Source organism: Engystomops pustulosus, chromosome 3 (assembly GCF_040894005.1).
Source record: "Engystomops pustulosus chromosome 3, aEngPut4.maternal, whole genome shotgun sequence".
Taxonomy (NCBI): domain Eukaryota; kingdom Metazoa; phylum Chordata; class Amphibia; order Anura; family Leptodactylidae; genus Engystomops; species Engystomops pustulosus.
This window is the reverse complement of record NC_092413.1, coordinates 170,668,408-170,693,779: the sequence shown is the minus strand read 5'-3', so window position 1 is coordinate 170,693,779 and position 25,372 is coordinate 170,668,408. Positions and strand designations below refer to the sequence as shown.

Here is a 25,372-nt window from a genome sequence, read left to right as displayed (position 1 = left end):
TGCTCAAACATTTGGGTTCATGTGGAATATTTTGCACCAGTCATCACATGCAGCCATACCATTGTTGCATGGCATTAAAAGCATTTGAATGGGAGCGCTGGAGAGGGCAAGTATGAGCTCTCTATTATTTTTAACCCCTTAACGCTGAAGCCACTTTTCACCTTCCTGACACGGCCCATTTTTAAAAATCTGACATGTGTCTATTTAAGTGGTTATAACTTTGGAACACTTTAACATATCCAGTTGATTTTGAGATTGTTTTTTCGTGACACATTGTACTTCATGTTGGTTGAGAAATTTAATCAATATGTTTAGTATTTATTTATGAAATAAATGGAAATTTGGCAAAAATTTTGAAAAAAACAATGTTTTCCAAATTTTCTACTTTTTGGAAAGTTGGTCATATCACTAAAATAACTTGATAACTAACATTTTCCATATGTCTGCTTTAACTTGGCATCATTTTTCAAAAATCTTTTCTTTTTTTTTAGGATGTTAGGAGGCTTATAACTTTAGGTGCAATTTTTCAGATTTTCACGAAAATCATCAAAACCTACTTTTGGAGGGTCAATTTAGTTAGAAGTGACTTTATAAGGCCCACATGACAAGAAACCCCCACAAATGACACCATTTTAGAAACTACACCCCTCAAAATATTCAAAACAACCTTTGGGAATTTTGTTAACCCTATGAGCGTTTCATGAGGGTGAAAGATAAATGAAAGTGAAATTACAGAAATGTAATTTTATCTTACTATAGATTCATTGAACACTAAAATTTGCGCCTTCACAATGGGTTAAAAAGGAAAATTCATTTTACAATGTTTAGGGCAATTCCTCCTGAGCATGCCAATACCCATTTTGTCACTGTACCCTGCTGTACGGGCACAGGGGGGCACTTGGAATGGAAAGAGCGTTGTTTCGTTTTTGGAGGGCAAATATGGCTGAAAAAGTTTTCATGTGTCAGGATGCATTTGGAGAGCCATAATGGTACCAAAACAGAGGAAAGCCCCAACATGAGACACTATTTTGGAAAGTACACCCCTTGGAGAGTTTAGCAAGGTGTAATTTGTGTATTTCCCCCAACAGGTGTTTGATTCAATTAGGCCCAAAAAAGGGAAAAAAGGTGAAAATTTTCTCAAAAAAGTCACTTTTACCCCAAATTTTTGTAAGCCACAAGGGATAAAAGATGAAACAACCCCCATAAATGTGTAAAACTATTTCTCCTAAGCACAGAACTGCACCACTTTTGCATATAAAGTGTTGTATGGGTACACAGTAGGGCTCAGAAGGGAAAGAGGGGCTTTGGCCTTTTAGAAGCCAGATTTGACAATCATCCTTTACATGTGTCAGGAGGCATTTGGAAAGCCCTAGTGGTACCAAAACAGAGGGGAACCCCAACAAGTGTCACCATTTGGAAGGCACACCCCTTAGAGAATTTAGCAAGGTGTAATATGTGTATTTGTCCGTAAAGGTGTTTAATTTCATTAGGACTTAAATAGGAAAAAGGTAAAAATTTTCCTATAAAGGTCATTTTACCCCTAATTTTTGTAAGCCACAAGGGATAAAAAAATATAATAACCCCTCAAAATGTGTAAACCTATTTCTCTCGAGTGTAGAAGTACCCCACATGTGTATATAAAATGTTGTATGGGCGCACAGTAAAAGGAAAGGGGGATGTTTGCCTTTTAGAAGCCAAATTTGACAAATGTTTGACATGCATTTGGAGAACCCTAGTGGTATAAAACGGATAAGAATCCGAAAAAGTGTCCCTAATTTTTGAATGTACACCCCTTAGAGAATTTTGCAATGTGTTATATATGTATTTGCCCATACAGGTAAATGATCCAATTAGGCCCTAAACATTAAAAAGGTGAAAATTTTCCTATAAATGTCACTTTACCCCTAATTTTTGTAAGCCACAAGGGATAATATATTAAATAACCCCAAAAAAGGTGTAAAACTATTTCTCCCGAGTGTAGAAGTACCCCACATGTGCATATAAAATGCTTTATGGGCGCACAGTAGAGGAAAAGAGGGGTGTTTGTCTTTTAGAGGCCAAATTTGACAGAAATCTTTCACATGTGTCAGGATACATTTGGAGAGCCGTAGTGGTACCAAAACAGAGGAAAACCCAAAAAGTGACCCTAATTGTTGAATGTACACCCCTTGGGGAATTTAGCAAGGTGTAATATGTGGTGTAGGGTAATACACGTGGTGAAATGAGCATTTGAACAGATAGGTGGTTTCCAAATATGATGTGCAATGCAGTCCAAGATGGAAATTGCAATTATTTCTGGAGAGTTCAGTGCCCGTTATATGGGGCCCCTTATGAAATAATGGAGGGGTATAGGGAGCAATGGGACCTAACAGTTGTTACAATTATTCATTTTACCGAAAATTAATTCACAATAGGTTAGGCGTGAATTGTGAATGTGTTGCGTATAAGGAGGTAGAATATACCAGGGGACCAACTAAACTTTTGTCACTCTGGAGTTGTCGCAGGTCTCTTAGTAGTATGTAGTGTCCATCCTAACTCCTCTATTGGAACAGACTCTTTAGTGAGTCCTACCTTTACAAGCAGCAGAATTCACCGGGAAAATTCTGTCCTGGCAAAACACAGGAACATCTAAACCAGAGGTACTGGAGCCCCATCCTTCTTGTCCCAATATTAGTTTCCTAATATCTTCCTCTTGAAAACGGAGAAATGATAAGGCAGGACCTGCACATTGGAACAGCTCGTAAGAGTTGTACAGCATCATCTCTACAATGTGTACGGCCAGCACTTTTGTACCAAATCTTCGTTTTTCGTAGGGAAATTATCGCCAAGTGTTGCTCTTATTCACCCTAGCGATGCCCATTGTGACGAATACTGCTGCTTTTGGCTGGTCCAAATCGACCAGCCAATAGCGGCAAACATGGACAGAGGGGGGAAACAAAACCCCTCTGGACCGCAAAGCACAATTGGTGGCTGTCAGGAACAGCCGCCACCCTGCCCCGATCACCGTGTCTACAGACATGGTGATCGGTATTACTGACGTCATAAGTAAATTCGCTGCTATTGGCTGGTCTGAATTGATGAGCCAATAGCAGCGATCATGTGGGTGGGACGTAACCCTTCTGTTCCATGGGGCAGGATGGATGGCCGTCAGGAACAGCCGCCATCTTGCCCCGATCACTGTGTCTGAACCGTGTTGGCAAGTCACTACCCGCCGCACCGTTCTATAACAACGCACGTTGGGAATAGGCTATACAATCTTTATTTTTTAAAGGGGTTATCCGGGTATAATTTTTTTTTTATGGCCGGGCTGGGGAGGGCTATTTAAACATAATAAACATGTACTTACCTCCTCCGGTGCTGCCGATGTCCCGCGCTGCGGCCCGTCTTCTCCGTGCGCCGGCTTCACTAACAGTGCGCACAGGGAGCTTCCGGCCGGCCGGAAGCTCCCATGCGCACCATCTCCCAGCGCTTACAACGCTGAGAGATAGGGACGGATGGGAGGAGCCGTCCACAACGCGGACCGGAAGCTCCCTGTGCGCGGGTTCCGTGCCCCTGTTTGTTTACAGGGGCACGGAACGAAGTGACCGCGGCGCGGGACATCGGCGGCGCCGGAGGAGGTAAGTCCATGTTTATTATGTTTAACTATCCCTTCCCAGCCCGGCCATAAAAAAAAAATTAAACCCGGATAACCCCTTTAAGCAATTTAGACAAATAAGGGCTTATTTTTTGCGAGATGAGATGCACTGTAAAAAAAACTTCATTTTAGTGGGTATTTAGCTTATTGAAGCAATTTTATTAACTTTTTACGTGTGGAGGAAAATAAAATCATCAATTCTTGTTTTGGATTTTTAGCATTTTTTTGGGGGGGTGTTCACTGTAGCATAACAATAATATATTATCTTTATTCTACGGATCACTACGATTACGGTGATACCTCATTTATATAGTTTATTTTATATTTGTCCAATTTTATTGAAGGAAAACTAGAATAGAAAAAATTGCATTTGTTTTAGTATTGCCATTTTTATAGCGGCATAACTAAAGTATTTTTTGGTTGACGGAGCTGGTTGTAAGCTTATTTTTTGCGTGACAAGATGTTCTTTTCATTGGTATCATTTTTGTGATTGTAACTTTTTCGGATCACTTTTTAGAACATTTTTTGTAAAGCAATTTGATAAAAAGTTAATTTTTGGCAAGTTTTTGGTGTTTTTTTTTTACCACGTTCACCGAGCGGGTCCAATTATGATTAGGATTTATTGTACAGATTGTTACGGACGCAGCGATACCAAATAAGTGGGTTTTTTTTGTGATTTAGTGTTTTTATAGTTTATTACTTGTGTAAAGGGAAATGTGGTGTTTGGGGGGGACTTTCACTTTCTTTTATTATTTCTTTTTATTTAAAAAAAAGCTTTATTTATTTTTTTTTACTTTTTTTACAGTTACTAACATTTTAGCTTGAACAAGTGATCTTCTGATCACTTGTTCAAGCTTTTTTACAGGTTACACAGTGCAATACAGATGTATTGCACTGCGCATGCTCAGTGTCTTACAGCCGGGTCCTGCCAGAAGGCAGGGACCCGGCTTCCGGATGAAGATCGCGCAGCCCCGGGCACCGGCAGTCCCGGGGCTGCGATCGGAGCTGCGGACCCCCCCGGTAAGTGCCACGGGGGGGTCCGATTGACATGTAATTGAATTTAAATGCCTCTAACACGCCGCGGTCAGCGCGGCCGCGGCGTGTTAGGGGTTAACACCCGCGATCGGAGAAATCTCCGATCGCGGGTGTTAGAGGCGGGTGTCAGCTATAATATATAGCCGACACCCGCAGCTTCTGGCGCCGGCTCCGTTCAGGAGCCGGCGCCAGAAGCTTGACGTAATAGTACTGCATTTTGCGGGAAGTCACCTCCCGCCATGCAGTACTATTACGTCAAATGTCGGGAAGGGGTTAAAACCCCCTGGAGCCATATATCCTGAAATTGTCTGTGTCGGTTTAGGAAATCTCTTTAGTCAACCACAAGATCCTGCAAGACCAAAAGAATCCAATATGACTGACGCTTATCTACGAGGAGCCCCAAACACATAGAATTTTATCTGATGTGTATTAGACACCTTGCTTTCTAGTAACCATTTCACTCTAGAAAGGTTTTCTTGTGGAAAGGGCGATATCTACAAATTGCAGCCTAAAGGAAGGGGCAATAAAAGGAGCTACAGGAAGCTGAAACATGAAAAAGATATCATACAAACTGGTCCTTGACATATTGACATGTACAGTGTATATTATAAGTATTAAAGGGGTATTGCCATCTGGACATTCACATTTAATTTCATTCATTTGCCATATGTAAACATTTCTTTAACTGGATGTTATTAAAAAAATGTTCCTGTGTGAAGATAATTTGTAACAAATGTAGCAATGTTGTCCCTTAGAAACTAGATGATTTCCTCAGATACGACCATCCCACACTCGGGCAGCGGTGGCCAGACATGCGCTATTGTGTCCTGCTTGACCTGGATTCACCGCAGGATTATTACCACAGGACGGCTGTAGGATATGCAGCAACTCCCTGACGTTGCATATACAAAACATTTTTGTTTCTTTGTGCAATCACTCCAGCAGGGGTGGTTGTATCAAAGGACACAATCTTGTTTCTAAGGCACCATTATGACTACATTTATAAGAAATTATCTTCACACAGGAACATTTTGTTAATAACATTTAATTGAAGAAATGTATATATTTGGCAGATTAATTAAATTCAATTTGAATGCACAGACAAGAATACTCCTTTAAGGAGTGGAGTAAATAAAACTACCTCAGTCTAAATGAAAGCTTAGATGGAAAAAAAAAAAACATTTAAAAATAATAAAGGTGCAGAAGTGTTCTCTATATTTTTCACACTTGTGCTTACCTGGTCTCTGCAATGTTGGTTGCTATTACAATTTTCCGGACACCAGGAGGAGGAGTCTTGAAAACCTGATAAATGTATACAATACATTTGTATATTATTGCATTAACAGAATGTACAGTGCCCCCCCCCCTAGTGGAGGCTACATGCAACCAGCAGATCCTCTTTTAATATGAGTATGTAGGCATGTGGAGCTCTATATCAAAAAAGCAGAGCTTAAACTACAATAAAAAGATACATTAATCAACAAAAGTGAATGTTTCCATATAACTAGAGCAGGGTTCTTCACTATGCACAGTGCTCAATATCTGACCACTATGGCTAACCAACACTATACTATACCATCTGAAAAGAAGCAAACCTTCAACTGCATAAAGACCTAGGAAAACACTGCACTACTATGTATACATACTAAAAGGTTGAATCAACGTTCCCACAGCTATTTCCAGTCCTTCAGGAAGGTTTCATCTCAGCCCTAGGACCTACCTGTGTTTGATTAACAGTTGGCATCAGGGAATGTAAAGGGATAATAATGAACCGATCTGTAAAGAATAAGTCACAATAATTGACACAGCGACCTCCTGGACACCTCTTCATGTCAGCATATATACACCATATATACACCTACCCGACTTGAACATGACTTGTGCCATCAGTAAATCATTGAGTGTGCTAATGTTATCCCAGCCTGGAAGGAAAACTAAGATTGCGCCATCCTAAAACAGCAAAATAAAATGACAACATGCTAATGCAAAACTTTATATAGAAAGCAGTAAGATAATAACAGTTACAGGCCATAGACATTACACAATGTGTAATGGGATCATATTTCTTCTTACATAGTTTTACTTAAAGGGGTATTCTGGGAATATGAAACAAATTTTAAACAACAACTAATTACATATTAGAATTATATTTTAATAAACCATTTGAATATAAATTATGCTTATTTCTGGTATACCCCTTTAAAGGCAGATGCAATTCCCAGCCATTCCTATTTCAACCCATATGCCATCTGTAGAACACATGCGGCATAGAAGCTGTATACACAAAAGTAAATGTCATTATAATAAAGTTGACTTGTTTGCTATACATGTTCAATATTAACATTAAACTACATATCACTCTGCTCTGTAGTTTATACTCTACTAAAATATTGCTGGCAGATCCAACTGCAATATCATGGTAAAAAGTTTCCTTTAAATTATTAAGCAGAAAAAAAACCTCACCTCCCCCTTCAAAACAATATGTCTGATGAGCTCAACTATAAGTTGAAGGTTAACTTTTTCATCATCCGTATACTGTATGGCATGTATCGTACTTTCAGAATATCTAGAGGAAATTAAAGAGTTTATAGTTAGCTTTATATTTGAGGTTAAAAATTACATTAAATAGCCGCTTACGAAATAATTTTATCTAAATTAATACACGCAACTACAAGAAACTCTGAAATATCTCTTATGAGAATAAAGAGCTTCCTTGTCCACTTTGGTTCTGACCATTCTCCCTCCTAATCTGAAATTTTTGTGAATGGTTTGTGGTTACTAATCAGATTACATGGACACAACATGTTGTGAGAAGGTGGGAGCAATGAGTCACAGCAGCTTTGGTTTCCACACCAAAGCCCCAAAGCATTGTAATCTGCAGGTACCTACTGCTAGAGGTGGCGAGGAATAAAGACGACAAGTCATACAACACCCAGTAGTGTTACGCCTCAGTAGACATGTATGGACCCGACATTCCAGTACGAGTTTGGTGTCCGGAATCGGCCGCCTGACCTGGATATATTGCCCAATTGGCGGCCAAAGAGTCAACCCAGCACATAGACGACCTACCAACTTTCCATGGCTATGACAGGCCAGCTATCCCAGTCCAATCATAGCCATTGCTAGTTCCTAGGGGAGTCCATTTGCTGACTGTTTGGCCACCAATTCAGAAATATATCAAGAGCCCGAACCTGAACTTGAATGTCAGGTCCACTAATCTCTTCTCCTCAGTGTTACACACACTGGACTACAGCTTTCTGCAAAGTTTTCTGAAAGGTTAAATACACTTTAAGGCCGAATTCAAACAAACATATGCATACATCCTGCGTGCTGAAGAGGAGGAGGAGTAGCCCCTCCCCTCTCCATAGAAATGCAAGGCATAGGGCATGTACACTTGGAAAGATAGGACATGTCCTATCTTTTCCCCGTGCACAGAGTTTCATGCGCCCATTACCGTCTATGGGGGATGAATGTACAGCCGTAAACTTCCGGCCAAACGTACATCCCCCATACATTTAAATCCAGCCTAACTCTGACAAATTGCATGAAATTTACATGTGTGTAACTTAAAACAAAAATAATAAATCCCATTTAAACTGCATCCCTAAGGCTGGTGCCACACATGCCATTTTGTCTGCGTTTGCAAACGCAAACAAAGCCACACCCACCGGGGCGGGAACGAGCGGCCAGCGGTTTGCATTAAATTAACGCAAAACACCGGCGGCTCGTTCTCGATTGCAGTTGGTTCCATAGAAACGCTGATGTGATCGGGCCGCGGCCCGCCCCGGTGGGTGCGGCTTTGTCTGCGTTTGCAAACGCAGACAAAGCGTCACGTGTGGCACCAGCCTCAACTAAGAACTGCACATGTAAATGCATGGTAAACCACATAGTCTTTACTCACTTTCCTTGAAGTCGGCGCAGATATTCTGGGAAGCGCTCCCTGTAGATCTCTTCTTTTTCAGCCTTTTCTGGGCGAATGTTACGTCCCTGCATGAATCGTCTATTCGAAGGCGGTCTGCAACCACTTTCCTCAGGACAAAATCTAACGAGAAAATGATGAATCTTTAATACTGTAAAATAAATAAATAAATGTACAATGTGCTTGGCAACATCAAATTTATTGCTTTTCAAGATCAGAAAGACGAAGGTCCTTAGCAAACATCATATTAAACTTTTTTTTTTTTTAGAGACATCAAATTTTGCTCACAGAATTTTTTTTTTTTTTTTTTTTAATCTCTACATTTAACCCATTGATGGGCACATAAAAAGCAGCCATATGGTACAGCTGTAGAGGGGTTTTCCATCAAGACTCACTGCAGGTGCCTCTGCCATTGGAGTTTATAGGAATGGCATCTACAGGGAGTCATAACAGCCACTATACTACAGGGAGGTCATCTATTTTCTACACCCTCTATAGTTTATATCAGCAACCTCACGGACCACCTATGAATAGCCTACTAAGTCATGGTAGGAGTTTTCCCCATTATTAACATTTTTCCTCTATTCACTGGATACTAGAGGAATGTCTGATGTGGGGTCTGACTGGTGCCCCAACCACTGGCCGCTGCGGTGTACACTAAGGAGCGAGCCGATTGCACCTAGTTCCTGAGACTTGTCTAACGGCTGCAGGATTACCTCTAGGGAAAATCCTGCAGCCATTCCGCATTGTGTGTAGATACTTTAAGGAAGCTGCTTCTCAGTGCATTTCTGTCTGCTCCTTTATACCCCTGTCATTAGCAGTGTAAAAGTCTTTCCAAATCCATATAAAGTTTAAAGGGAACCTGTCACCAGGAGACCCATTTTTAGCACTCCCCCAGTCCCCACAGAGCATAGTACATACACTGCCAAAGAGTTTTTGTATAAAAAATTGGTTTTACAGAAAAAAAGATCTGTTATTGTACCATTCATTAGCATCTGCTGTGTGACTAGGCAGTTGCCAATTGGGAGGGGCTGGAAAGGAGCAGATCCCCCCCACCCTTGGGAAACATGTGACCTTTTCAAATATATGAATAACTCCCCACACTCAGGATTGGCTGTAGAGGAGCAGGGGGCGTCGCTAAGCCCAGTGATGGGTGTTTTCATACATTTGAAAAGGTCACATGGAGAAGCTGTTCTCCAAGGGTGGGGGGGGGGAACTGCTCCTTTCCAGACCCTCCCTTTTGGCAACTGCCTAGTCACACAGCAGAGGCTAATGAAAGGTACAATATAACATTTTTTTTTCTGTAAAACCAATTTTTAATACAAAAACGCTTTGGCAGTGTATGTACTATGCTCTGTGGGGACTGGGGGAGTGCTAAAAATGGGTCTCCTGGTGACAGGTTCCCTTTAACTATTTTCACTGCTAGAGAATATTCAATTCTGCAAGGAAGTAAGAGCTGTATTTATGGAGACTTTACCAATAAAGACCAACTTGCAGATGTGTGGAGACTTACAGCAATTGATGCTCCACATTTTCCAAAATGAGATGAGAAAAACATTGCTTCTTGACTACCTTGTAGGGCAGCCCCCTTAACATCTAGCACGACATTTGACAAGATGTGGGATAAGAGTCAAACTTCCATAAGGAAGAGTTAATTCATTAGAAACTTTATCGGCAAAAGACAGTTTATAATCACTGCTACAAACAGGAAGAGATGGAAGGGGGAAAAAAAAAAAAAAGAGGAGGACGAGGAAGTTTTTCTTATGTGCATTTGTGCAATTCCAAAGTTAAATTTCGTTTTAGACTTCAGTAGACCAGAAAAAAATGGAAAAAGGGAAAGAAAAAAAAAACACTTACTTTACCATTTCATACACATCCTCCAGGAGATACTCTTTAACAGGGAAGGTTAAGCCAGGAATATGCAGCATGGGACAGCCATCTGTACAAAAGAATCAGAATGAATGTTTTATCAGAGGTTCTGATCTCAGAAGTCAGGATAAGACACTGCCAAGATGAAATACTTTTCTGGATACATGCTAACCAATACAATCGAAATGGAAACCTAAAATATGTAAGCTATTGAAACAGTTCATGTACTTCTATGTATAAGAGTGCTCATATGTTATGTAACACTGTACACTGACACAATAATAAAAATATTTGTTCATTATTCTTGGAAATCTTAAAAAGTACCCGTCAGCAGGATTTCACATTTTGCCCGAACGACAGGTTCAGAGGTTTTTTTTAATACCAATTACCTGGCAGGGAGTCAGTTACACCTTTATATACTTTTAAAACTCAATAGAACCAAGAATGTTAATTATAAAAGAAGATGGGTAATTGGTATTAAAATGCCAAAGAAAAAAAACATGTCATTAGGGCAAAATGTGAAATCCTAATGAAAGCTTAACTTTAATTTTCTATATGCAAATAAGCATGGGTGTGACTCCAGGGCATAATCTTTTGCCCAATTTTACAAGGAAAGCAAGATGCTGTCCATCAAGACTGAATGAGAGGTGCTAATGCAGGGCACGCCACCTACAACGCCATAGGTTCAGTTTTGGATGTAGATAGTGTGGTTAGCTGAATGATACAAATTAAAGTGAAAAATAACTGCAATAGGGCGTTGTAACTTGAGGCACGTTTTTCGAGAATCCACGTCAGAAATCTGTCCACATATCCACAAAAGAATAAACAGGCCCGAGAGTGAAAAACCTTTAACTTGTTTCTGCAGCATGTGGATAGCATTTTTATAACCAGCTTCACACGGATTTTACTAGAAAGCAGTTCTGTACAAACACATCACACAGGGAATGCCCTTTTCTTAGGTCTGTTTTCAGCAGTGCACAGAGCAAGAAGCAGATGGTTCCGTCAACACTGCAGCGTCCTGCCTATGTAATTACACTTCATCTACCATTAACCTGAGATAGCAGGAAAAGCCCAAGTCAAAAATTGTCCATATCATTATTGTGTTATTATTCTAGATAAAACGTAAAAGGAAACGGAAGACTAAGTTGTGTATAAATTGAGATGAAATGAAAGTCAGCATGATAGTGCAAATGGTGCACTAACCAAAATACTGAGAAAACTTTTCAGCGTTCAGTGTAGCGCTCATCAATATGACCTTCAGATCTGCACGGCACTTGAGAAGATCTTTTACTATTGCCATAAGCATATCAGATTGCAAGTTCCTTTCGTGGACTTCATCCAACACAATATGGCTGACACCGGACAACTGTCTGAAAGAAACAAACAATGAAAATGTCTGGAAACTTCTGAAGTGAATCGTGATAACCTTCAGTATTTTTTACTTACTGAAAAAGAACTTACTGATCTGACTGAAGCCACTGAAGGACTATGCCGGTTGTACAGTACAAAATAGAGCCTTGTTTCCGTGGCAACTGACTTAAAGAAAGCAGGAGAAAAAAAAAATAGAATTATAAAAGGTCTACAAAAAACACTAACTATACAGTCCCAGTACATAGAAAGTCTTTATTAGTGACTCATCCTTAACATGAGAGTCATATTAAGATTGTCAGCTTTCTATCACTAGAGCTTTTTCCTCCAGTATGTGTTAACTCTTAAAGAACATTTAATATAGAGAATGCCATGCTCACGGCACCCAATAATTCCATGTTTTGTCATTATCAGGTATAAAGAGGTTGTCCAGAGGTTGACAAACATGGCTGCTTTCTTCTGAAACAGCGCCACACCTGACCGTTGCTTGAGCTGGTATTGCAGCTCAGCTGTATCGAGATAATTGGAGCTTAGTGGCAATACCACATATCACCTTATCATCCTTAGGAGAGGAGTCATCTCTGAAAGGAATCAGCCTTGTTTTTTCAACCAATATGTAACCCATTTAACACATAACGCACCTACTTACACCAATATACTGGGCAATTACCATATATTGCCAATATGTCATACAAGTAAAGTAATCACACCTGACATCCAGTTAATTACCTAAACTTGTTGGCAAAAAACATTACTTTGATCATATGCAAAACCATCAACTCTCAACCGTACATGCCAATTTCACAATGAATGGCTTAACCTTATCGAGTGATAAACTTAAGAGGCTCTAAACTTGTGGCATGTGCCTCGCAGGGAACACACACCATGTCACGTATTTACACGGTGCACTTGAATCCTGTTACCTGGGTGTACTTTCACGGAATTTGAGTAAGGTAAGTGGCCCAAAATAGTGAGAACCATTGGTTTACAACACGCACCTTTCAAGACGTATTTGGTAACCTGTGCTCTGTCCCCTGCCGCACGGTTCAGCTCGCTCTGCAGCCACACGTTCTGCTACCTACAAGACAAAAAGTATTTGCATGGGGCATGACAAGTTTTTATTTGTCCAATGTATCTGAAAGAGAACCTGTCACCAGGTTTTACTCCACTAAACTACTAACACTGTCCTTTTCAGAATTCACTGTTTTATGTGAAATCTCACCTATAAAAAAAAATCTCCCCCCAAGTCAGGCAGATATTACTCTTCTTATCCCACTCTCACAAGTCATGTTTAGTGGATGCAGGGGTAGTGTCACTAGGGAAGCCCCCGTCTTCTGTTGTATAGTACCTAGAACATGCTTATAGTGTCATATTAGGGATCAGAATCTCTGTATGTAATTCCAGATTACATCAGGCTTAAGACTTTGTGAGCTACAGAACCAGAGATACAGGCAGCTAAACATACAGCTGAAAATGCAAATGCACCTATGCGTGCCTAGTTCTGCATCTCATTCTTATCCTAAGGATGACACGTAAAGCAGGGTTTTTTTTTTCTGTACTGACACTACCGCTACAAGCACTAAATTTTACAAATTTGAGTCATTGGGGGACATTTACAATGGGGTTTCCAATTTTGTTTCACTCCCACTTCCTTTTCTCCTTTCCAATCCATTTATTATTGGTTGGCAGCAGAAGGAAAATGTGATTTTCCGCATCCTCCGGCTCTGCTCTGAAAAAGGTGGTTTTTTTATGGTGTGGAAACTCAGACACAAATAATAGCTGCCCTTCCATTTGTTGTGGGAGCTGAAAAGTTGTAGAGCGTAGACCAAAAGACAAATGGTCTAGAAGTATAGAAACCGGCACTCGGGACAGAAAATTGTCCCTAGGACAGAAATATTAGATATGTACCTCATGACTGACAGATAGACACCAAGCCAGTGGAGGTAAGGACACTTTATAGAAATATCCCCCATTGACCTAAGGGAGATTTTATATAGGTAGAAAAGAATTTATAAAGTCATACTCTACCTAAGGGGACTAGTAGTTTAGTGGGGAAAAACCTGGTGATAGGTTCCCTTTCAATAAAAACAAGGCCTCCTAAATAATAGCCTTGACTAGAAATCTCCTACAGTTCTAATACAGACATGCTACAGACTAAAACCAAACCTTATTGAAGCAAATTTACTAAATTACTTATATTGATATACCCGTATATGCCGGCGTATAAGACGACTGGGCGTATAAGACGACCCCCAACTTCTGCCCTAAAAATATAGAATTTGGTATATACTCACTGTATAAGACTACCCCTCTCCCAAATGAAAAAAAGTCTGCTTAAAACTTTGCAAAACAAACATGAGAGCAAGTGCCTGGTGATCATAACTGTAAGCTGCGATATTAATGAAGATCCGACATGCTTCTGTAAGTGCCGCCTGTGACCCCCCAGCTCTGTGACGCCGACCGCTGTGACAGGGCGGCTGCATTAGCATGCGCGGCGGTTCCAGGAAGCGGCTCTCTGCGGCTCTCTGCGCGCTGACGGGGAAAAAAAACACCTCACACAGTGCGGCCCCCGTACATCCGGTGTATAAGACGACCCCCCACTGTAGCCATTATTTTAAGGGGTTAAAAAGTAGTCTTATACGCCAGTATATACAGTACATGATATGTACATATATCTATATAGTACTATATACACCCTAAATTATCATTACCCCTGATATAAAAGGCAACACTTTTCACTAAAAATATCTTACAGAAATGGCGCTGATTCTTCTGGGCTGAGTGCACACAATGTGACAAGCAGAACCTTTCCCTCTGTTGATGTAGTCATCCAGAATAAACTGAGTTACTTGTGTGGTCTTCCCGCAGCCGGTCTCTCCACTTATCACTGTCACTTGATTGCCTTGTGTCATTTTAATGATCTCCTGAAATTCAATAATTAAAATAATGAAATAAAACCTTGTCCTGTAGTAGACTGCTATGGGTCCATACTGTAACTATGTTCCTCTAGGAAATAGAGAGGTTTTCTTCCATGACCAAACCTTCTTGTGCAATAAAACAGTCACACAAATCTCAGAGGAGCACGGCCTTTCACCAATGGCTGCTGTTTATATACAGAGGCTCGCTGGTGACGCAGCGTCGACAGCACAAGCCCCCTGTGCCCACTACAGCCTCTGGTTGCAGCCTTTATTGCACACAGTGTCAATGTGACTACCAACTATGAGCCTCTGTATGCAAATAAAGCCCAGGAGTGATGGAAGGCGCTAAACTGGACTGTGAAGGAAAAGGCGAGTATATGTTCTATGCCATGGCCAGGGACCCATATTAGAAAAGAGAAAAAGCCCTACCCCGGACATAATACCATTCACCAAATCAATGGGCAGAAGCAAATTAAAATTGTATTTCTCCAAGAGTTTCTTGCCAAAGATTATACTCCTCACAAGAACAAGTATATAATATATAAACAAATCTCATTCACATTTTGCATAAAACACAGAACAAGAGTTACAGCTATTAAAATACACAGTAGTAAGGCGATTCTGTTGCAGATTTGCAGCATGGAATTGGTCTGCTGCAATTCTGCACATCATATACAACATGCACCGATACCCCTCAAGGCATGTTTTGGCGTTTAGAAGCTATTTATGGCTCTATTGTAAAGATTGTACGGGCAACATCAATATAAATATAAAATGTATTTAGTTTTTTTTAATTAATTGTTACTATACTCATGATATGCTTTATAAAACTGAAAAAAATACAAATGTAGAGAGTATAGTATAGTAGTAGCTGTATAGAGATCTCTTAGAAGATACATCTCTATATACCAGCGCATTAAAGGACATTACCACCAGGATGAAGGATTGTAAACCAAGCACACTGACATACTGGTGGGTGCCCCCTCTGGCAGGATCTGCTCTTATCTTCTGATGCCGTAAAAAAAAAAAAAAAAAGACTGAAATTGTGCAAATGACCCTAAGGAGCTCTGGGTTCCATATTTGTCAAGGGAGCATGGAGACCCTCAGGCTCATTTGCATAATGTTTAAAGACTTTTTTTTCCTTAAAACAAGAGCAGATCCTGCCAGATGGGACACACACCAGTGTGTCAGTGTGCTGGATTTACAATCCTTGATTCTAGTGATAGATGTCCTTTAAGATTGGGTTACATTATAACAGATAGTTGTTGAGCTGACCCAAATTGCAAAGATCAAGTCTGCGTCAAACTTTGCAGGTTCGAGTTCGACTCAACCGAGAAAACAACCACCACAAGTGCTCTCTTAAAATGCTGCCGGTGACAACCAGTAACCAGAAATGCCATTTATAGTTGGTGACAGGTTCCAATGGCCTTTGCTATGCCAATTTTAAAAATGCCTTTGTCAGCACTTGTAAATCATTTCAGTAATGTATAATATTCTAATTCTGCAAAAGACTCGGACTTATGTATCCCCCAGCTAAAGCAACTCTGCCTTGGTCCATCTAAATGTATTCCTACAGCAGTGCGTAGTAGTAAAGCATCAAACACCAGATCAGAGGGAGGTACCAAGAGTTGTCCTCCCCCCCCCCCCCGATCTTATCCTTATAATTGCCATAAAGATTCTGAATGCAGAAAAAACATTTTGCAAGCACAACACTGAAACACGAGAACCTCTTCATTACCTCTTTCATGTTGTATGAAGGCAACTTCTCACGAAATCTCTGGGGGGGGGAAAAAAAACACAAAAATTGATCATGAAAAAAAGCTAATTTGAGGGTAAACAGACAATAAGGCTTCAATTCTTGTTGTCAATTTCCAAAACTGAACAAAAGAAAAAAAAAAAAAAAATCACATTTCTCATTGTTTGAGGTGATGCTACACTGTGGGTGGAGTAAGACAATATGGATAATTCTGTGAATAGCAGGCACCTGCATATCAAGGTATCTGCGATCTGTCCTCTTCTCTCGGAGCTCTTCTTTAAGTCGTCGGTCCAAGGCTGCATTGACTCTATTTTCACCATAGCAGGATTCAGATAATTTCTCTTCAGCGACAGCAGCATCGTTGTCGTCTTCATCGTCATCCCAGGAATCTTTCACCATGTCTTCTGGTAGTTTGATTTGAGGGACAACACTATTTCTGTAATACACAGAGAAATCAGAGAATCATTTTACCCTATGTACAAATGATGTCAGTCTCATTTGGAACCAAATCGGGACCAGGGTTTACTCCACTAACCTACCAGCCTCCTCAGGTTACAATGACCTTCTTAGAAATCCCGCTTTTATGTGAAATCTCATCCCTGACCATTAAGAAAATCTCCTCCAAAGTCATATAAAAATGACCAGGCCCTAGGAACATGTTTTTAGTGTCATAATAAAGATAGAAATTGTACTCTCTGTGGGATTGCAGGAGATCGTTCTAGATGAAAGCAGCACAATAAAGAAGCACATTCCCCAGAAGAATAAAAAAAAAACACCCATATTTTTGGGATCTGTGCGGTTTACATTAGTTTGACTCCCAATCATCAGGCACATGACCCTTAGGGCGGGGGTTGAGGTCCGTATTCTATCCTATTTTTTTTTGACCCACTGATTTCTATGGGTTTGTTCACATATCTGTTTTTTTCACCAATGTAGACAGTGAGAAATAAAATTGGATGTGAAAAAACTGATGTGGATACAATATGGACTGAAAGCGGATATCACGTGTCCACATTTTTTGGTGGACAAGCAACTGAAGGCTGTCTGAATAAGCCCTTAAAGTGTGAAGCGGTGTAAGGATCTAAGGTAGTACACTGCCTTTCAGGTACATAAATGCGAATATGCCGTAATTAGAATTCTGGAAAAAGTTTGGAAGTTGGAAATGATGAAGCTGAAATATGTACACAAATTTCCTGCATAAAGTAAACACTTGAGCACATACTCTGCCCTCTGCATTGTGGCTCATATTCTTGAGAAATGAAACGCAGAAATATAGACAAAGAAAACCACAAGTCAAATGTGAACATTGTCTAAGAGGCTGCCAACAAAAACCCAAAATAAAAATGAAAGGCACAATGGCTGCCTCACACAAGAGCACCTTTCATTTTCACTAGCCCACCAGGACTCTTCTGAGGACGGCTCCTGCTTCACTGCTTTACTTTGTGCTTGAACAGAGTTCAGAAGTCGTGTGATCTGCTGCTCTCTGGATTCATCCATCCGCACCACAGCCCTCTAAAAGAACGAAAAGATAAGGTATAGATTTCTTCATTCCTGTGGAATTCACCTCTTAATATCTTTTTTGAAATAGTGAGAATCCTCATTTTTATTAAATTTTAACAGTAACATGGATCTTAAGCCAGAATTTCTCTGTTCATGGTAAGAGCAATCGGGTCAAAGCGTCTCAATAAAAAGGTCTTGTAGGGTGCTCCTGGCAAGCATTGGTTAGGTGCAGTAAGGTGGGCTCACTGTAGACCTAATATGTCCATTTTCTGGCTACTGGGGCATGGAGTAGCCTCTCCAGACTGTGGGAGCAAGTAGCCTCTGCGATCCCATCTACCCGCGCGGTCACTGCCCCATCAGAGCTCTTCGCATGCGCAGTAGCTCCAGCATCACTGCAGCCACGCCTGTGCACGCCGCTGCTCCTGTTGGCACTGATGCTTGAGCTACTGCGCAGTGTTAGGATCGCACTGGTAGGGATTGATGGACAAGGCTTCTGGGACGTGGAGTAACCTTTGCACCCACTGCCCAGAGAGGCTACTCCACTCTCCAGAAGCCTCTCTGGGAAAACTGACATATTAGGTAGATGAAGTTTAGGATTAGGAAAAGATAGATCAGGGTTTAGAAGGTTAATAAGAACCTACCACAAGATCTACCTTAATAGGTAGGTTTCTGATGGTAGGTTTCCTTTAGGATCTTTCATCCATACGTGTGACCCTGGCTTTGTATATACTGGAAACCTGCAGCAATTCTGTCACATGTGGATTTCGGTTCATGGAGCAGATTATAATGTGATCTGTATTCTGGGGCTGATCTCTTATATAGGGCTGAGGAGGTGTCAATCACAGCTGCTGCAGACTGTACACCTGTGACGTGTGTGAACAGAGCCCTAGCAGCGGCAGACAATGCAGGCGCCGGTTACCTCCAGCCTCTCCTTCTCTCTGCTCTTGGGGCCCTGTCTCCGGGCGTACCACAGCCCTATGGCCCTCCCTCTCAGGTGCGGCGGAGGTCTTTCCCTCACACCTTCTCCGGACTCCCGGGAAGAACCGGCTTCATTGTGGTAAGAGGACCCCCGGCCCCGTCCTCCGCGGCCCCATCCCTTGCGCTGCTCATAACTCATTGCACCGAGTGATGGCGCAGCAATAGATAACTGCCGGGATCTCCTCAGCCAAACCGCCAGGGCACGTAGGATGCTGCACAACGGTGGATGCTACTTCCTCGTGAGGGAAAGGACCTCACGTGACGTCACTGACATCATGTGACCAGCCGTGTGTGGGAGGAGCTAAAACGGTGGATACAGGAAAGCAGCCGGGGAACACAGAAAGGGACTGCGGCCACTGCACCGACGTCACTGGATGGGCGGGGCCTCATTGGAAAGGGGCGTGTCTTTTCACTTCACGTTGCAGGAAGGGGAGAAGCAGCTGTATTATAGGATGTGCGATTATAGGATCAGAAGGGAGGCAGAAGACATGGCTGTGTGCAGTGTGGGACGTGGCTGTGCGCAGGACAGGGTGGGCTGGGGCAGGACATGGCTGTGCGCAGGACAGAATATGATGGAGCAGGACATGGCTGTGTGGGCAGGGGGGACGTGGGTGTGCAGGGCGGGACGTGGCTGTGCGCAGGACAGAGTGTGATGGAGCAGGAAATGGCTGTGTGGGCAGGGGGGGATGTGTGTGGGCAGGGGGGGATGTGTGTGGGCAGGGGGGGATGTGTGTGGGCAGGGGGGGATGTGTGTGGGCAGGGGGGGGATGTGTGTGGGCAGGGGGGGGATGTGGGTGGGCAGGGGGGGGATGTGGGTGGGCAGGGGGGGGATGTGGGTGGGCGGGACGTGGCTGTGCACAGGACAGAGTGTGATGGAGCAGGACATGGCTGTGTGGGCAGAGGGGACGTGGGTGTGCAGGGCGGGACGTGGCTGTGCGCAGGACAGAGTGTTATGGAGCAGGACATGGCTGTGTGGGCAGGGGGGACGTGGGTGTGCAGGGCAGGACTTGGCTGTGCGCAGGACAGAGTGTGATGGAGCAGGACATGGCTGGGTGTGCAGGGCGGGACGTGGCTGTGCGCAGGACAGAGTGTGATGGAGCAGGAAATGGCTGTGTGTGCAGGGGGGGGACGTGGGTGTGCAGGGCGGGACAGGGTGTGCAGGGCGGGACGTGGCTGTGCGCAGGACAGAGTGTGATGGAGCAGGACATGGCTGTGTGGGCAGGGGGGGACGTGGCTGTGCGCAGGACAGAGTGTGATGGAGCAGGAAATGGCTGTGTGGGCAGGGGGGGCGTGGGTGTGCAGGGCGGGACGTGGCTGTGCGCAGGACAGAGTGTGATGGAGCAGGACATGGCTGTGTGGGCAGGGGGGACGTGGGTGTGCAGGGCGGGACAGGGTGTGCAGGGCGGGACGTGGCTGTGCGCAGGACAGAGTGTGATGGAGCAGGACATGGCTGTGTGGGCAGGGGGGGATGTGGGTGTGCAGGGCGGGACGTGGCTGTGCACAGGACAGAGTGTGATGGAGCAGGACATGGCTGTGTGGGCAGGGGGGGACGTGGGTGTGCAGGGCGGGACGTGGCTGTGCGCAGGACAGAGTGTGATGGAGCAGGACATGGCTGTGTGGGCAGGGGGGACGTGGGTGTGCAGGGCGGGACTTGGCTCTGCGCAGGACAGAGTGTGATGGAGCAGGACATGGCTGGGTGTGCAGGGCGGGACGTGGCTGTGCGCAGGACAGAGTGTGATGGAGCAGGACATGGCTGTGTGGGCAGGGGGGACTTGGGTGTGCAGGGCGGGACGTGGCTGTGCGCAGGACAGAGTGTGATGGAGCAGGGGATGTGGGTGTGCAGGGCGGGACGTGGCTGTGCGCAGGACAGAGTGTTATGGAGCAGGACATGGCTGTGTGGGCAGGGGGGACGTGGGTGTGCAGGGCGGGACTTGGCTGTGCGCAGGACAGAGTGTGATGGAGCAGGACATGGCTGTGTGGGCAGGGGGGGCATGGGTGTGCAGGGTGTGCAGTGCGGGACGTGGCTGTGCGCAGGACAGAGTGTGATGGAGCAGGACGTGGGTGTGCAGGGCGGGACAGGGTGTGCAGGGCGGGACGTGGCTGTGCGCAGGACAGAGTGTGATGGAGCAGGACATGGCTGTGTGGGCAGGGGGACGTGGGTGTGCAGGGCGGGACGTGGCTGTGCGCAGGACAGAGTGTGATGGAGCAGGAAATGGCTGTGTGGGCAGGGGGGGACGTGGGTGTGCAGGGCGGGACGTGGCTGTGCGCAAGACAGTGTGGGATGGAGCAGGAAATGGCTGTGTGGGCAGGGGGGGACGTGGCTGTGCAGGGCGGGACGTGGCTGTGTGCAGGACAGTGTGGGATGGAGACAAGGCCCTATTTAGTGTTGAATTTGCAACAGGCACTCTAAGCGCTTAACCCCCTACTTACAGAGCATATGATGTGGTTGATGCATTTTGCCCAGTGACGTTGAATTGGAAACGCGTCATCAGAATGCAGCATCGGACTGTGTTCACACTTGGCACTTGAATTACATTTAGAAAGACAATTTCAGTGTGCAGATGTTTCTCTCAATCGCCACGTGTTTTGCATTGTGCACATGTAATCGGGAGAAACTCCTCCCAACTGTGCATAATTTGTGATCAAACACATCATATGACTGTAACCATCGGGTACCTAAATGTGACCACTAACCCTAAGATAGCGCCCCACTGACATATACAGTTCCCTCCTCCATTAAAGTGGTTGTATTAGCTGGGGAAGGGGGGCATCGTAACAAGAGAGCAGTTGTACTTACCCACTTTGGCTGTGGTCACTGTAACACACTGCTGTATCTCTGTATACATACAGACTGGAGGTGATGGGGGCAGCGCTGCAGGTCCTGGCTGTGGTCAGTGTAACACTTACACAGGCCGCAGGCAGAGGCTGTACGCTGTACAGGGAGCACCGTGGTGGTGACATCACTGCTGTATCTCTATACATACAGACCGGGGGTGATGGGGGGGGGGGGCTGCAGGTCCTGGCTGTGGTCAGTGTAACACTTACACAGGCTGCAGGCAGAGGTTGCACAGGGAGCGCTGTGGTGGTAACATCACTGCTGTATCTCTGTATACATACAGACCGGGGGTGATGGCAGCTCTGCAGGTCCTGGCTGTGGTCAGTGTAACACTTACACAGGCTACAGGCAGAGGCTGCACAGGGAGCACTGTGGTGGTAACATCACTGCTGTATCTCTGTATACATACAGACCGGGGGTAATGGCAGCTCTGCAGGTCCTGGCTGTGGTCAGTATATAGCGCTTACACAGGCCACAGGCAGAGGCTGCACAGGGAGCACTGTGGTGGTAACATCACTGCTGTATCTCTGTATACATACAGACCGGGGGTGATGGCAGCTCTGCAGGTCCTGGCTGTGGTCAGTGTAACACTTACACAGGCTACGGGCAGAGGCTGCACAGGGAGCGCTGTGGTGGTAACATCACTGCTGTATATCTGTATACATACAGACCGGGGGTGATGGGGCTGCAGGTCCTGGCTGTGGTCAGTGTAACACTTACACAGGCTGCAGGCAGAGGTTGCACAGGGAGCGCTGTGGTGGTGACATCACTGCTGTATGTCTGTATACATACAGACTGGGGGTGATGGCAGCTCTGCAGGTCCTGGCTGTGGTCAGTGTAACACTTACACAGGCTACAGGCAGAGGCTGCACAGGGAGCGCTGTGGTGGTGACATCACTGCTGTATCTCTGTATACAGACAGACTGGGGTGATGGGGGAAGCCGCTGCAGGTCCTGGCTGTGGTCAGTATATAGCGCTTACACAGGCTGCAGGCAGAGGTTGCACAGGGAGCGCTGTGGTGGTGACATCACTGCTGTATGTCTGTATACATACAGACTGGGGGTGATGGCAGCTCTGCGGGTCCTGGCTGTGGTCAGTGTAACACTTACACAGGCTGCAGGCAGAGGTTGCACAGGGAGCGCTGTGGTGGTAACATCACTGCTGTATCTCTGTATACATACAGACCAGGGGGTGATGGCAGCTCTGCAGGTCCTGGCTGTGGTCAGTGTATTACACAGGCTGCAGGCAGAGGTTGCACAGGGAGCGCTGTGGTGGTGACATCACTGCTGTATGTCTGTATACATACAGACTGGGGGTGATGGCAGCTCTGCGGGTCCTGGCTGTGGTCAGTGTAACACTTACACAGGCTGCAGGCAGAGGTTGCACAGGGAGCGCTGTGGTGGTAACATCACTGCTGTATCTCTGTATACATACAGACCAGGGGGTGATGGCAGCTCTGCAGGTCCTGGCTGTGGTCAGTGTATTACACAGGCTGCAGGCAGAGGCTGCACAGGAAGCGCTGTGGTGGTAACATCACTGCTGTATATCTGTATACAGACAGACTGGAGTGATGGAGGAAGCCGCTGCAGGTCCTGGCTGTGGTCAGTGTAACACTTACACAGGCTGCAGGCAGAGGCTGCACAGGAAGCGCTGTGGTGGTGACATCACTGCTGTATCTCTGTATACATACAGACCGGGGGTGATGGGGGCAACGATGCAGGTCCTAGCTGTGGTCAGTGTAACACTTACACAGGCTGCAGGGAACGCAATGGTGGTGACATCACTGCTGTATCTCTGTATACATAAAGACCTGGGGTGAGGTTGCACAGAGAGCGCTGTGGTCCTTGACGTCACTGCTCTATTACTATACATCAACAAAGGCTTTGTATACAGACTGTAAGTACATGAAAACATGATGTGATAAAATATCTTTCAATACTGTATTATGATCAATGACCGCATTTTGACGGAACCCAACAGCTGTCTATGGCCCTGGGCTAATGTGACTATGAGCAACCACTATCCGTATGCAGGGCACTAACACTGTATACAGCCCCCAGGCTATTGCTGTAGATTGTGCTCAGTTTCTGTATGTTAAAGAACTTTGTTGAAAATGTATTTAACCCCCTTCAGCAAAATGATGGATTTTTACATTGTCATGCAGCAAACACACATGTGATTGACGTCATTTAAATGGATTATTGCCCCCCATGGGTTTGTGACCTCAGGGGAGGCGGTGATTAGTCTCTGAGACTCCCAGCCTGTCTCTTAGTATGTTGAGAAAATTGTTGACGTACCGTGTTAGCCAGTAAAAATCTAAAATCTGATGTAAACACATTTGTGTAAAAACTACAAAGGTGTATAAGGAATGATACCTTTATTGGCTAACCAGAAAAATTATATTTGGTGCAAGCTTTCAAGGCACACAGGCCCCTTCTTCAGGCATGGATACAAATGAAGCACTGAGAGAAAAACGCAACAGTTGAGGGATGTTACAATAAGACAATTAGTACATATGGTGAGACTTCATTAAGATCAGCTGGGGCAATAAAACTGGAGGTTATGTTACAAACTGTTCCGACAGAACTAATCAACCAAGGTTTGTTTAACCCCTTAACGCTCTGCGCCGTAGCTCTACGGCGCAGAGGTATAAGGGATGTATGAAGAGGGCTCACGGGCTGAGTCCTCTTCATACAAAGGTGGGGGTTTTTGCAAAATGCATAAAACCCCCACCGCTAATAACCGCGGTCGGTGCTAGCACCGATCGCGGCTATTAACCCCCCCGTTGCCGCCGGCAAAGTCGCCGGCGGCATTTAAAAGACAGCGGCGCGCGGGCGCCGCCATCTTTTTTTCGATCGCCACGCCCCCGAACGTCATCGGGGGGCGGCGATCGGTTGTCATGGTAGCCTCGTGTCTTCTTTTGACACGAGGCTATCTGGCAGCTGCAGATTCGTTACAATGAGCCAGTGGCTCATTGTAATGAATGTGCTGCAAAAATGCCATATATTGCAATACAGAAGTATTGCAGTATATGGTAGCAGCGATCTGACCATCTAGGGTTAATGTACCCTAGATGGTCTAAAAGATAGTGAAAAAAAAAAAAAAAGTTTAAAAAATAAAAAAAATTAATAAAATATTAAAAGTTCAAATCACCCCCCTTTCCCTAGAACGGATATAAAACATAATAAACAGTAAAAATCACAGACACATTAGGTATCGCCGCGTCCCAAAATGCCCGATCTATCAAAATATAAAAACGGTTACGGCCGGCGGTGACCTCTGAGGCGGGAAATGGCGCCCAAATGTCCGAAATGCGACTTTTACACCTTTTTACATAACATAAAAAATGAAATAAAAAATGATCAAAATATCGCACAGACCTCAAAATGGTAGCAATGAAAACGTCGCCTCATTTCGCAAAAAATGACCCCTCACACATCTCCGTGCGCCAAAGTATGAAAAAGTTATTAGCGTCAGAAGATGGCAAAAAATTTTTTTTCTTTTTTGTACACATTCGTTTAATTTTTGAAAATGTATTAAAACACAATAAAACCTATAT

The 25,372-nt window shown here is 44.2% G+C and overlaps 1 protein-coding gene across 2 annotated transcripts in view; it reads right to left on the bottom strand.

The window, feature by feature from the left end:
- The window catches only part of DHX36 (DEAH-box helicase 36), a 29,069-nt gene extending 9,789 nt beyond the window's left edge, over window positions 1–19,280 (bottom strand). Inside the window, exons 1-14 of one of the 2 annotated variants that reach the window (XM_072142975.1) lie at window positions 18,919–19,280; window positions 17,878–18,011; window positions 16,728–16,935; window positions 16,482–16,520; window positions 14,579–14,749; window positions 12,824–12,903; window positions 11,919–11,993; window positions 11,661–11,827; window positions 10,446–10,527; window positions 8,571–8,711; window positions 7,133–7,235; window positions 6,532–6,619; window positions 6,390–6,445; window positions 5,907–5,971 (exon numbers count right to left, since the gene is read on the bottom strand). In XM_072142975.1, coding sequence (XP_071999076.1) covers window positions 5,907–5,971; window positions 6,390–6,445; window positions 6,532–6,619; window positions 7,133–7,235; window positions 8,571–8,711; window positions 10,446–10,527; window positions 11,661–11,827; window positions 11,919–11,993; window positions 12,824–12,903; window positions 14,579–14,749; window positions 16,482–16,520; window positions 16,728–16,935; window positions 17,878–18,011; window positions 18,919–19,116 — 1,607 coding nt within the window. In that variant the 5' untranslated portion in view covers window positions 19,117–19,280. The remainder of the gene's footprint in view (window positions 1–5,906; window positions 5,972–6,389; window positions 6,446–6,531; window positions 6,620–7,132; window positions 7,236–8,570; window positions 8,712–10,445; window positions 10,528–11,660; window positions 11,828–11,918; window positions 11,994–12,823; window positions 12,904–14,578; window positions 14,750–16,481; window positions 16,521–16,727; window positions 16,936–17,877; window positions 18,012–18,918) is intronic. The other variant, XM_072142974.1, reaches the window with a different exon arrangement.
- Window positions 19,281–25,372: the final 6,092 nt, after the last annotated feature.